At 37.7% G+C, this 14,192-nt stretch overlaps 2 protein-coding genes across 2 annotated transcripts; both read right to left on the minus strand.

The window, feature by feature from the left end:
- Positions 1-1,206: 1,206 nt before the first annotated feature.
- On the minus strand, positions 1,207-2,315 carry LOC105815413 (olfactory receptor 2A1/2A42-like). Its single transcript, XM_012650560.1, has one exon. The coding sequence runs from the start codon at positions 2,313-2,315 to the stop codon at positions 1,527-1,529; it is 789 nt and encodes a 262-aa protein (XP_012506014.1). The 3' UTR covers positions 1,207-1,526.
- A 7,126-nt stretch (positions 2,316-9,441) lies between these two features.
- Positions 9,442-10,527, minus strand: LOC105815425 (olfactory receptor 2A7). Its single transcript, XM_012650573.1, has one exon. It carries the CDS (start codon positions 10,438-10,440, stop codon positions 9,508-9,510), a length of 933 nt encoding a protein of 310 aa, XP_012506027.1. The 5' UTR covers positions 10,441-10,527; the 3' UTR covers positions 9,442-9,507.
- Between the last annotated feature and the right edge of the window lie 3,665 nt (positions 10,528-14,192).

Genomic DNA, 14,192 nt, shown 5'->3' on the forward strand with positions numbered 1-14,192 from the left:
GCCGGAAGAATCTCTGAGCAGACAAAGCTAGTTTAGGCCTCATCAGTGATCTTACCCTTGCTTGATTTGTAAACACAAGTGAAACTTAACTTGGGCTATCTCTTGCAAATGCCTATATTAAACAAAAATGAAACTTAGGCTCAACCAGTCAGAAGCTGCCAACTAACTTAGAGTTACATAACTAGGAACTTTCCAACAGATAGATCGAATAAGGCAACTATACTACTGTAACCAATCAAATACTTTCTTTACTTCCACATTCATCCTATAAAAGGCTTCCCTTGTGTTCCCTTGGTGGACCCCTGAACACTTCCCATTAGGTGCTGCCTGATTCATGAATTGCTTTTTGCTCAAAAAAAGTCTTTAAAAATTTCACTGTGCCTCAGTTTACCTTTTAACAGTAGAATAGATTGAATCAGCAAAAATTACTCCACCGCTGTGGCTGAATATAGCTAGCTAGGTACTTACACTGTCTGGTAAAATTTCCTATTTCAGTGGTAAGATATTCTAATGAGGGAAATGGTATAAACTGGACTAACCAAGGTGGACATGCTGAAAAAAGGCATTGGAGAGCCACGTGTAGAGATAAACGTACGTGTGTATAAGTCACAGCTCAGCACTCAATGTTTTCTGAAGAATCCATAAACAGCCCAGAGAGTTTTCTCTGATATGCATTTTCAGCCTATTCAAGGGGCAATGCCTAGATTTGTCTCCTTGCCAGCCATCAGCTAATGAGTTTACCTCCAAATTTGTAAACAATGCTCACTATTCCCACACTGTCTGTAGGGTTTCTTTTGCTTTTCTCTTCTCTCTTTTCTCCTATATATCTTGTTTTAATTTTTTTTCTTCACTCAGCCTACTGTTAAACTTTCATATATGGACCAATAATTTTTATACTGAATTTCCCAACAACATGCAACAAAACTTACTAAATACCTCTAAGTTATGTTTTAACAGGGTGTAAGTACAATTGTGGGAGAATGGACCAGTGTGCTTTGGGTTTAGGGGATCTCTTCCTTTGGATGAAACTTTTTTGGTTCTTTCAAATCTTTTATGTTATGATATATACAGTTAGTGAGTTTATATAGTTAAGTTAGGAAGTAGATGAACGATATCCAACCTTTGGGACTCAGAAAATGAATTTAAAAATTTTAAACTTCACAGATATTTAATTCAATGAGAAATAAAAGAAAAAAATCATGTCTGATAAATAACATCTCATAGAAAGTCAATGCATGCAACACATCTAAAGTTTGTCCTGCAGAAAAGAGAGAAGGCTTACTCTTATATCATTAAGGCACAGTTCAAAAGAGAGTAGTGAAATTTTCTGCATTTAAGCAGTAATTGGACATCAAGAATCCAGGAGACTACTGAGGCTGGAAAGTCACACGCCATTCCAATTGGGAATGACTTTCTTTGCACAGTGCTCTCCTCAAGGCACCCTTGACCTCTGCATTCCTCAGGCTGTAGATCAGGGGGTTCAGCAAGGGGTTGAAAAAGCTATAAAACAGGAAAAGGACCTTCTGCTACTCCTCAGGATGGCGGGACTTGGGGGCCATGTACATGACGATGGCACTGCCAAAGAAGAGCCCGACCACACAGAGGTGGGAGGAGCAGGTGGAGAAGGCTTTTCTGCGGCCCTCCCCTGACTGGATCCTCAGGATGGCCAGCAGGATGCACGAGTAGGAGACCAGCACCAGGCAGAGGGGCCCCACCAGGATGAACACGCAGGCTGCAAAGATGACAACTTGGTTGAGCTGGGTGTCAGCACAGGCCAGCTTGAGGACAGACAGGATTTCACAGAAGAAGTGGTTGATTTCATGAGGCCCACAGAAGGGCAGCCTCAGGATGAGAACTAAATGGACCAGGGCCAAGAGGAAGCTAAACACCCAGGAAGTTATGGCCAGGACAATGCAGACTCTCCAGCTCACAATGACAGAATATCGGAGGGGGTGGCAGATGGCCACATACCGGTCATAGGACATCACCACCAGGAGAAGACATTCTGTATGTGCAAAACTCAAAAAGAGAAAGGTTTGCGTCAAGCAGCCAGTGAAGGAGATGGGCTTGGCCGGATTCAGGAGGTTCACCAGCATCTGGGGCACTGTGTTGCAGGCATAGGCGATGTCGACAATGGCCAGGTGTGAGAGGAAGAAGTACATGGGGGTGTGCAGTCTGGAGTCCAGGGAGATGAGCCCCAGGATGACACCATTCCCCAGCAGGGTGAAGGTGTAGAATAGAGAGAAAAGTCCAAGAAGGACCATGTGAATCCTTGGTCCAAGACAAAATCCCAGTAGGATGAACTCTGTGACCATTGTCTGATTTTCCTCCATTTCACTATTAAAGAGAGAACCAAATAGCTATGTGATACAATTATTTTAAAACATCTATTTTATTCCTTGTTTCATAAATTTTCAGTGTGTGGAAAATTATTAGTAAACACCTTTAAGAACTCATTCAGTTATAAATAACTAAAGTTTTACTCATTAAAAATTTAAAATAAGTGCTTGACATAGACTAAACTTTTAATGCTATCCAATTTTTAGAAGGGAAATATGTCACCAGTGATTGGCTATGTAGAGACATTGACATTCTGAAGGAATTAAGAAATATCGAACCAGAATATAATTAAAATATTGATGAAACCTAGATCGTCACAGAGCTTCATAAATATAAATCTATAGGAGAATTAATGGATAATAATCATACTCAGTAATGGAAGAGCTTTAAAAATGAGAATAGACCTAGGAAAGAAAAGAATTTTACTTCCTTCAACAGAAATCATGACTAAGTTACTATCAATATCTAAATCCTAACTAGAGGCTAGAGAGTGCCTTGTATGACAGCACGAGAGCAAATTGTGAAACAGTAACTTTATGACAATGTTTTGAGTTAGGGAGAAGGAAGGAGAAAGTGGATATGATAGCTGTAGATAATGCTATATGTGATATATATCTATATTTATACACACGTACACTCATACATTATGTGTGTGTGTGTGTATCCAAAATGTGCATTATTGTCTTGGAAAATGGAAACAAACCAACATGGCTACTGGTCAGCTGGATGATTCACAGAATTATTAATTTACCACTGGAATTTTTCTAATACAACATACACTTTAGGGCAATTTGTGTTTCATCAAGAAGCCCAATATTACAAGCCTGGCCTGTATGTGCACCTGTATAAATGTGTATGTTGCCATATTCTCTCAAGGATTTGGAGGGTGAGTACAGTAGGTGCCTATGTGCGTGTATATGAAAACAATCGCAGTCATAATTTCCTGCACTATCTGTACAGATCTCACTTTCTACGTTTTCTCAAGATAGAAAATCAACCAATCAAGAGAATAAAAAAGGTCATAGCTTGAAATGAAAATGAGGAGAAAATAATCCCATCTTGCAGTTAATTCAATTCTTCATATTTGTAATACTCACATGTTAATTCAATTCTTCATATTTGTAATACATGAAATAAAAAACACAAGAAATTGCTATTTAAACTGAAAAAAGGGTGGGTGACCTCAGCAACGAGAATTGCCATATACTTTACAAGTAACTCATATAAACAAATTATTGACAAGTTGATAATTCAGTTTGTCACTGGACAGATGGTAAAATCAGCAAATTAGTGGTAAGAGGCTAATTGATGGTATGCTAAATTGAAGAATTTGGCTTTTTGACCTTGGATCTTAGATCACAATTTCCTCAATAAACCAGGTTGACGTTCAACCTGGTTTCTAGTGCGAACGTTTGTCGCTGCCATTGCAAGGGCAAAATAAGTTAGGTTTAGCTACTTTGGGGGGTTTATGTGAGGAAAGGTGCTGTTTTTGGCCAGTCCCTAATTTAACTGTTGTTAATACCAATGGAGATGTCAAGGAATATTCTCCGAGGAACTTGGACTTAAGAGACAGAATTGCATTCTGAGATATAAACTTTTGAAACACACATGTAACTGATGAGAATAACAATCTAGTGGTGGAAAACAAGAAAATATCAGGAAAATGTGACTGGAGAGTTTGAGGAGCTTCCAAACTTCCATGCCATGTGCTTTGACGCAGTCTCTGGGAAGCAGGGTAGGAGGATGTGATTGATTCATGAACCCAGATGAAATCAGTTGTATTGGGCACCTGTCTGGAGAATGACTATAGGAAAAAGAAGGGAGGTGATCAGTATGTAGTGTAGACTTAGCTCAGAGGAGCTGCGTTTGGTAATACATCCTTAATGACCTTCAGGGGAAGGGAAAAGTGAAACTGTTGGCAGCAGGATCCTACTCGCCTGGTGGTTCTGTGTTTACAGACCAGATGGATACTCTGGGTGATCAGTCATCAATAGCCCTAGCTAGTAATATCTCTGACCATCCCTTCTTGCTTTGACTTCTTAATCATCAATCAACCGTTAGGTAATAATTTATCGTTTTAAGCAGATATTTCTACAAAGAAGGAATGTGTTGATATGCAAAGTTCTTTGCTCATTTTACAGTTACATTTTGAAGTTTAAATAAATGAACATCTAGGTATTCTGTTTATGCATTTTCCTGTTGTGCTTTTGGATAGCATGATGCAATTCTTTGCAAAATTTCCAGAGCTGGATCTAAAAAATGAGGACCAGACCCTGGACCAGGGTAACCTCATTGAAACAAGACTTGGAGAAAGAAACACATTTCCTTCCTGACAGCAACAGATGAGGTGTCTGTCTATTTTCTTATGAGCATTATTGATAAATAATAAAATCACCTGACACAAAAATAGTCTGAATAATATATTAAAAAATTCCTCACACATGACTAGGGCTTATTTGATTTTAGGCTGATATTAAAAATTTCTGTGCTTGAAATTTATTTTTTAAACACATAAGGTATAGAATAATATTTGGCTGTGAAAAATGTATTTTAGTCCACCCACTTATAAAATAGTAATTTCCATTCCTAATTTTTCTTTATTTCCCTGAAGGTAAAAACATAAAGGTAAAAAGAAACACAATAAAAACTATAACTTTTTGATAGCCACTGAACTACGAAAGAAAAGGTCTAATTAGGTACATTAATATTCTTTCAGCACAGTAGCGTATTTGCTTCAGTCTTGGTTTCTTTTAGAGAAATGGAGTAGACTTGTTCATTTTTATATCCCTGGAAGTTAATACACATTTGTTAAATGACACATACATATAAACAAATGATCAGGCACTTAAGTATTGATGTTTTTATATAGACCTGTTTTTTTAAAAAAATATAGTCTACTATAATTAAGGCAAATTCAGCTCATTCCTCCCAAAGGAAATAAAGTTCTACAATTCAGAAGAGGTTTATCTCTAATGAGCTGTATTAAAACAGAATTTTTAAAAATTGATAGGAACAACCAAAGGATTTGCAAAGTGTTTAAACACTTGAATTTTGGATACACTTCTTTTATTGTTTTTTAAAATTTTATTTAATACCTGTGTGGCTTACCTAATATTTGTTAAAAACAAACACATGGAAACCACACAGATTAAGTTTGCAGAGGGCTGGAGGGAGTGAAGGGGGTAGCTCCATATTGAAATATATTCCAGTTACAAATGTAGCTTTCAGGCATAGTGATATACATTAATTTATATAATATATGTATAATTTTAGAATTAAAAAAAATGGCAGATTGTTATCTGGTTAATGAATGATCAGGCAACCCTAAAATTTTAAAGTAAATGTTTAAGAAGGAAATAATCTCTTTATATATAAACAAAGCATCAGAACTTGATAGAACCTGTATTTTAAAAAGCAAATCTCAAAGTTTGATGAACTGGCAGGTTCTTTTCTAAAGTAGTGGACGTGAGTAAAGCGGACTCCCTAAAATGATCACCTGTTGTTGATCATTTGGCTCAGCTGAGCTGTAGGGCTGGTTGCTTGTAAGTAACAAGGGAGAACTGCAAACTATGCATCTTATCGCTTGCATAGTTGTAAGCCCAGACTTTGCAAAGTTGTCTTATGGGTTAAGGGTTGATAAGGTAAGTGATTTCACTGGATATAGGAACTATTGGGGAGCAGGAAGAAGAACTGAGTGTCAGATTTGTGTACTTACAGACTATTCAAAAATCTGTTAAATGTGGATAATGATAGTTCATACTCTGAATTGCCTCCTGTGTTCCGGTCACTGTGGGAAAATGCGTAGTGCAGCAGATTGGTAACTCTGAGCTTGTGAAGATTTTATTGTGGAAATGTGCTTCAGCAGGAAGAACAGAAATAAATCAAAAGTAGATATTAAACATAAAAATCCCCAAACATAAAAATTTAAAGTAATGTTGATCATTGCATCCTGTTCCCATTTTGCTACCCTACCACCTAACACCTCAGTCCCCTTTCTGTGCTCTTTCCCTCCCCACCGTGAAGGCTTCTCCTCCAGGTTACAGAAAGTCTACTATTTACACATATTTATCGAGTACCTTCTAGGTGCCTGATACTATCTTTCATGCTTGCTTAATGAAAGACAAGTATAAGATACAGATTTAGTATCCATTTCTCTTCATATTCCATTGCAATAAATATACTCTCATAGAGTCAGTATGTATTGTGGCTGTGCTGATAAGAATTAAATGCACAATTTATGAAATAACCAACATATGTTAATTTTTCTGAAACATAATATCACTCCATAATATATTATCCTATAATTTCCTTAAACTAGAAAAATTATTCCATATGTTTTATCAAAATCCATAATACAGAAATTTCTTACTTATTTTTTGAGTGTCATCTTTCCCAAACAAATCTCTACCACATGGATATTTCTCTACCAATGAAACAAATCTAGACAAATCCTAAACACCTTTACATAATTTGTCCATCAAATGTGCATCTGTTTTTGTTTTTTTTTTTTTTGTCCCTAGAACCAATATGAATGATGAGCATCTATGTTTAGCATTAAGAGAGGTAATTTACTTCCTTTCTTGTTACTTCATAGTGTCACTAACAGAGTGACTGTTAACCAAAGACTAGGTGCTACAACATGCGTAAGAGGAATTTATAGTAACGTGAAATAAGGCAGCTTGGTTTGCACCCACATTTGGACTCAAGGATCTCCGAAAGGGAAGCACCTGAAGATTGGGACATGGGTCCTGATTTCTGGAAGTTTCCGTGGGAGCTGCAGAGCCCTCACCTCTGTTCCTGACTGAATTGTAGCAGAGCCCTCAGAAAAGGAGATGCTATTCTCTGATGGGCTCAACCCAGTTGGCAGCTCCGGAGGGCTCACTGGAGAGTCTGGGTCATGACCGCTCATGCATGCCCTCCTCCGCTGGGAAGGAGAGACAAAGCAATTGTCTTTTTCTATTTCTGTTCTCATCCCCAGCAGAACACACAATTAGGCAACACAGACAGCCACAGAGCACACCTCTGGGACAACGTCTCTCATTACAGCTCCTGAATACTTGGCATTATTTGAATTTCATGAATCCTAGCACTGCCCTTGTTCCCCAGTCTCCAGATGGTTCAGGTGATCCTGTCAGGAAGCAGGACGTGTGTGACAATGAATAAGCTCCTGGAGTTAACCTCTGTAGCTCAGCTTCTCCCCGATGCAATCTGGGTCCCTTGTGTTGCAGCAGAAGTGGGAAGAAGGGACCCTGGAAAGTCAGCAGATTGCAGGTGACACTCCAAGGTGTGGAGATGCTGTGGGGAGCTGGTTAGGGAGGCGTGGAGTGGATTGGGGAGACCAAGGAGGGGACAAGGTGTCCCAGGGGGGCTCATTAGAACCTGCCTGAAGGGAGGGTCTTCTAGGGCACAAGCCACCACTGCAGATCACCTGTTGGAAGTGTTCTCTAATCTCTGTTTTGAATGTGGAAGATTCTGAGTTTAGTGCCTCTTGGAAGGGGAGAAAAGGACCCTCTCCCAGAAGCTTCCTGCCTTTTGTGGGATGAGAAGATTTGCTACTTAATATATTGTCATATTTATTTGCATTTTGCTGCATTCTTTTACTAGCATAAAGTGGTCAAAGTGTTATTTGGAAATCTCGTATCAGTCAGTCATCCAATTTCCAAACTAATTAGTTCCTCACAGTGTGATCCCTGACTTGCTGGGGTCATGGCATAAACTTGGGGGAAAATCTGGCACAGTTATCAAATTTTGAGATTATGCCCATCTGTGCTCTGAGTCTACACATCCACTGTGAGAAGAAACACACATTTAGGGACACCAAAAAATGGCTTCTGATCGTGTGAAAATCTTGTTGCATAGCAGGCCATCCGTAAATATCAAAACCTTTCCATTTCTTTTTATGTTCCAGGTAAGCTTCAGAAAATGTAGAAATCAGGAAACTGACATACAAGAAAAACTTTAGTACCAAACTAAAACAATTATCATGGAAGCAGTTGTTTTAGGATATGGTTCTGTATTCAACACCATGTCACCATCAGTTATAAAAAGTTATTTTAGGGAATAGGAGTAAATTCTTTGAACTAACACAGTAAGAAATTAAATACAAATGTTTATGAGAACAATGTAGGAAAATGCATCATCTCAAAATTACTTGTTTTCTGTGGTGTATCAAACTGACATAGCTTTTAACTGTGTAGGTAGTGGGTTTTGAAATCATTCTAGATTTCTGTGAGAAATTTGGCTTTACCTTTAAAATTCTGAGACATAAAAATTAGATTGATTTCATGCAGTGGCAAACAGAGGAAAATGTATACAGAATCATATATATTTTGTCTCCAATTTAGAAGATTGTCAAGTTCAATGAGGCCATCTCCTGAGACTTATCTAGAATGCTGGTCTTTGATGAGAAAGAGAGTTGGATTCATTATCTCCCGATGATGCACCATTAAAAATAGAGACCCTCACTGTCTGTACCCAAACACAGCACAAGATTCTCACAGGCCAATCTAAGTACTGTTTGTAGATTTACATCCTCTTTAGAGACTCACCTTTAGGGGAAAAAAAAAATCATTTTGCTTCAGAAGGTGGTTGCAAGAAGAATTCACAATAAGTCAAAAAAGATCAAGATCTCCTGTTCCAGAAAACTGTTAATATGTGTTATAAAAGTAATTTTATGTGATCAAATAAGTTTGGAAAACATGGGCTAAAAACTGGAATAGAATTCTTCTTTACCAAGGAAATTTTTATAGCACTCGCTATGCTCATATGAATTGAGAGCCCTAAAGTGAAGCATCTAACATGCAGGAATTCTCAGACTCAGTTGACCACAGAACTTATTTATAAAGTCCTCTGGAGGGATTAGTGTTTTGAGGAAAAGATTTTGGGAGATGTGGGGCTGGATCACAGCTCGATGGAGATATTATAAAGGATGTTGTCCTGGTGTGGACTGGCTGCACCGCAATTTGCTATTGGTAATATTTGAAGACATAAATTTCTAGAATTTATCTCATATCTACTGAATGAGTCATTTAATGGTAGGACAGGAGAGAACTCTATTTTAAATAAGTGTCTCAGGTAATTTTTGTGCTGGGGTTGGTTAGGTTAGGAACCTCTTGAAATTATATCATAACTTCCTAGGTCACTGTGAACCATGATGCCATAATCTTCTCATAAAGCTCTTTCTACTCCCAGCACCCTCTTCAAAGAATTCTTCACTTCTGAGTTCCTAAGACTATAGAGCAGGGGGTTGAGCATGGGATTGAATAGGCTGTGAAACAGCAGGAGATATTTCTTCTGCTCCTTGGAGTTCCCATATTGGGGCCCAACATACACGATAATGGCTGTGCCATAAAAGAGTCCAACCACACAGAGGTGGGAGGAGCAGGTGGAGAAGGCTTTTCTTTGACCTTCCCCTGACTGGATCCTGAGGATGGCACAGAGGATGCACATATATGAAACTGCAATCGAGGACAAGGGTCCCACCAGCACAGAAATTGCCCCAGCCAAGACCATGTTTTCATTGATATGGGTTTCTGCACAGGCGAGTTTGAGTACAGCTATGATTTCACAGAAAAAGTGGTTGATTTTCTGGGGCCTACAGAAGGGTAAAGGTAGAAGTAACACTAGGTGAATCAAGGCTAGACAGACTCCAGTGGTCCAGGAAGTCACTGCTAGGATGATGCAGACTCTCCAGGTCATGATGGCAGAATATCGGAGGGGGTGGCAGATGGCCACATACCGATCATAAGACATCATCACCAGGAGAAGACATTCTGTGACAGCAAATGTCAAAAAGAGAAAGGTCTGCATCATGCAGCCAGCAAAGGAGATGGGCTTGGCTGGATCCAGGAGGTTCACCAGCATCTGGGGCACCGTGTTGCAGGCACAGGCGATGTCGACGATGGCCAGGTGTGAGAGGAAGAAGTACATGGGGGTGTGCAGTCTGGAGTCCAGGGAGATGAGCCCCAGGATGACCCCGTTCCCTAACAGGGTGAGGAAGTAAAACAGGGAGAAGAGCCCAAAGAGAAGCATCTGAATCTTTGGCCCAAGTGGAAATCCCAGGAGCAGGAACTCTGTGATGGTTGTTATATTGTCTCCCATATCCCTATGACAGAGGAAATTGAGTTAATGTTCACAGTTTAAGAAAAGTGCTTAAAAACTGATTTATTTTAACTTGTTTGATACCCTTTTGTGGGGCAGATAAGTGTTCAGAGATAGCTGCAATGAATTTTTATGTTCTTAAATGAATATTTAAAGACTGTTTGGTAACCCTAAAATAAAATTTAAGAATATATATGTGTGTGTATATATATGTGTGTGTATATATATATGTGTGTGTGTGTGTGTGTGTGTGTGTGTATGTATACACACCTGCACACATATTTTTCCTTTTTGGATGTTAATATTTTTAACAGAGGCTAAAATTTCAAAATAAATATATCACATGTTAATCTAATACACAGTTTTTGTTTGATTCAGTAAACTGTCCCATATTCTTCAAATAAATTCTGCTTTTCTTTGCTTATATTATGCAGTTATTACTGTTATTTTTCAGAAACAAGGAATGCTAACTGAAACACATGACAAAGTCTTAAAAATGCATGAAGTATAACCTTAAATTGGAAGGTTTTATTAAGGGCAGGGTACACTAAGGTTAGATACATCATCGGCCAAATGCCCCACTGCCCATTCATTTCTTACCTGCCTGTCTAAATACACTTTTCACATCTGCACTAGTTGTTACCTCCACAATAAATATCTTACAAAATCTTTTCTTATTCAAATGTAAAGAGTTATTTTCAGCCTAAAATCTTACTTTTTGTTACTTAGTTTTTTACAATCGATATTGAGATGAGCATTTATGTGAATGACTGAATAGATTTGCACTGTCATTATCTAAACACGAAAACAGGACCCATAACTTTTGTTGGAACTTGGCTTAATATTGATAAACACTCCAGAATACCCAGTTTTAAGCACAGTCTCTGCAGGTGATTGGCAATAGCTAGATGACGTCTATGAGAAATGCTGCAGAAGGGGTCTCTGAATTCTCTTAGAGATTAAAATAGGTCATCTTTGATTCCACAACTATTAATAAAACATAAGTACAAATATAACATTGCCCTTTTTTCTTAAATTTTATTCTCATCCTTTTTATGTAGAATGATTTTGTCTTGGAAATAGCAGGGATGAGAAATAATTCTCAATTTAAATTGCCATAAGATTATGAATTTAATACCACAAAGCACATTAAAAGTCATTCCCTTTGCTTTGGAACTCTCCCACCACCATTCCAAGGATGAGTGTCATGCTCGTGCAAGTATTTATTGATTTCCTGCCATTTACCTGACATTGTTCTGAGGGTGGGGTTATCAGTGATCAAAACTCAGCTCCTGCTCATTGCACAGACTCTGTGGCCTCATGAGAGGTGTGTAATTAGTACATAATCATTTGCACACTTATTTATTTGACTTGCCTCTGCATGTAATACTTCGAGGCTGTTTTTTTTTTTTTAAAGTAAAGTGCTGGCCTTTTTTGTTAATATTAAATGTTTACCAGAGAGTCATTTTCACACTCATCTCTCTTCATCTTAAAAAATAGCTGTCAGCAAAAAATAACCATTAACATATTAACTATATTATTATATGGATTAATACCATATTTGTAACCATTACTATATTTTACTAAGATTATGCTATTTATTTAAAACTATCAATAAGCAGAATTTGAGCATCAAAAGAGTAAAAATGTACTTCTGCCTGATACTAAATTGTGACAGTCAAAGCTAACAAGCAATGGAAATGATGTTAGATTATCTTTGATCAGAACTCACAAAGGCACTTAGGAAATCTGAGTGTCCAGAGATGGCTGTCGTATAAGGACCTCGGTAATCTTCACACAGGAAAGGCAAACATTTCTACAGGGTGGCTGAATTTACCGATGGCATTGGAAGCCTTGCTGCTCACCTGAGAACTGTCAAGGAAGGATCTTAGCTCTTCATGTTGTCTTTGAGAAGAAGGCTTTATTAATTCATCACCTCCGCAGGGTACCTTCCCAATTGTCATGAGAGCTTTGTGTAGTGCATGAGAAAATAGGTCTCACTTGCACCAGCATGGTTTCTATAGAGATGTGAAGAACTCAACATTGTTATTCTTCCAGAGGACAGAAGAGTGATCCTGTCTCTGAAAAGACCATAAAGACAGTGAGACCAAGGTTAAGGCTAGAATAGGAAATACCTTCATAACTAAAAGTATCACATATATAAAGTCATATCCTAGGGACACACGAGCATTACAGCTACCCAAATATGTGAATTTGTTAGAGTTTCATGAATTTTTATGTTGTTCCACTTCCCAAATATTCACGAGGCACTTGAGAGATGCAAGATCCAAGTGATTGTTTGACAGTGAAATAAAATCTTGACATTAATTCCTGCAGTCATATTTCTTTTAGTGTAATCTGATTTCCCAACTACCCTAAATCTAGCAGGAGAATAAACTTGAATTCCAAGGTCTTAATCCTTACAGCATTTTATTTTTTTAATTTTAATTATTATGAGTACATAATACTTATATATCTTTATGGGGTACATGTGATGTTTGATACAGGTGTACAATGTGAATTAATCAAAACAAGGTAATTGGGGTATTCATCACCTCAGGCATTTATCATTTCTTTGTGTTAGGAACATTCCGATTCTATTCTTTTAGTTATTTTAAAATACACTCTAACTTATTGTTGATTATAGTCACTTTGTTGTGCTATCCAATATTGCTCATTCTATTTATCTAACTATATTTTTGTACCTATTAACCATCCCCACTTTATCACTCCTCCCACCCCTGCTACCCTTCCCAGTCTCTGGTAGCCATCATTCTACTCTCTGTTCCCATGAGATCAATTGTTTTTAATATCTATCTCCCACATATTAGTGAAAACATGCAAGATTTGTCTTTCTGTGTTTGGCTTACTTAACTTAACATGTTTCCCAGTTCCATCCATGTTGTTGCAAATGGCAGGATTTCATTCTTTTTGTGGCTATATAATATTCCATTGTACATATGTACCACAATTTCTTTATCCATTCATTCATTGGTGGACACTTAGCTTGATTTCAAACCTTTGCTACTGTGAAGACTGCTGCAATAAACATGGAAATGCAGATATCTTTTCAATATGCTGAATTTCCCTTCTTTGAATATATACCCAGCAGTGGGATTGCTGAGTCACGTGGTAGTTCTATTTTTAGTTACTTGAGGATCCTTGAGAATGATCCATACTGTTCTCCATAATGATTGCATTAATTTACATCCCCATCAACAGTATAGGAGGATTCCCTTTTCTCCATATCCTCACCAGCATTTATTATTGCCTGTCTTTCTGATAAAAGCCATTTTAACTGGGGTGAGGTGATAACTCATTGTAGTTTTGATTTGCATTTCTCTGATGACTAATGATGTTGAACATTTTTCATATACCTATTGGCCATTTGTATATCTTCTTTTGAGAAGTGTCTATTCAGATCTTTTGCCTGTTTTTTTCATCAGATTATTTGATTTTTTCCTATTGAGTTGTTTGAGCTCCTTATGTATTGTTATTAACCCCTGTCAGCTGGGTAGTTTGAAAATATTTTCTCCCATTCTGTGGGTGGTCTTTCCTTTTTTGATTGTTTCCTTTGCTGTGCAGAAGCTTTTTAGCTTGATGTGATCCCATTTGTTCAATTTTGCTTTGGTTGCCTATGCTTTCAAGGTATTACTCAAGAAATCATTGCCCATACCAATATCCTGAAGTGTTTCCACAATGTTTTCTTTTAGCAATTTCATAGTTTCAGGTCTTAGATTTAAGTGTTTAGT

Source organism: Propithecus coquereli, unplaced genomic scaffold (assembly GCF_000956105.1).
Source record: "Propithecus coquereli isolate 6110/MARCELLA unplaced genomic scaffold, Pcoq_1.0 Scaffold334, whole genome shotgun sequence".
Taxonomy (NCBI): Eukaryota; Metazoa; Chordata; class Mammalia; order Primates; family Indriidae; genus Propithecus; species Propithecus coquereli.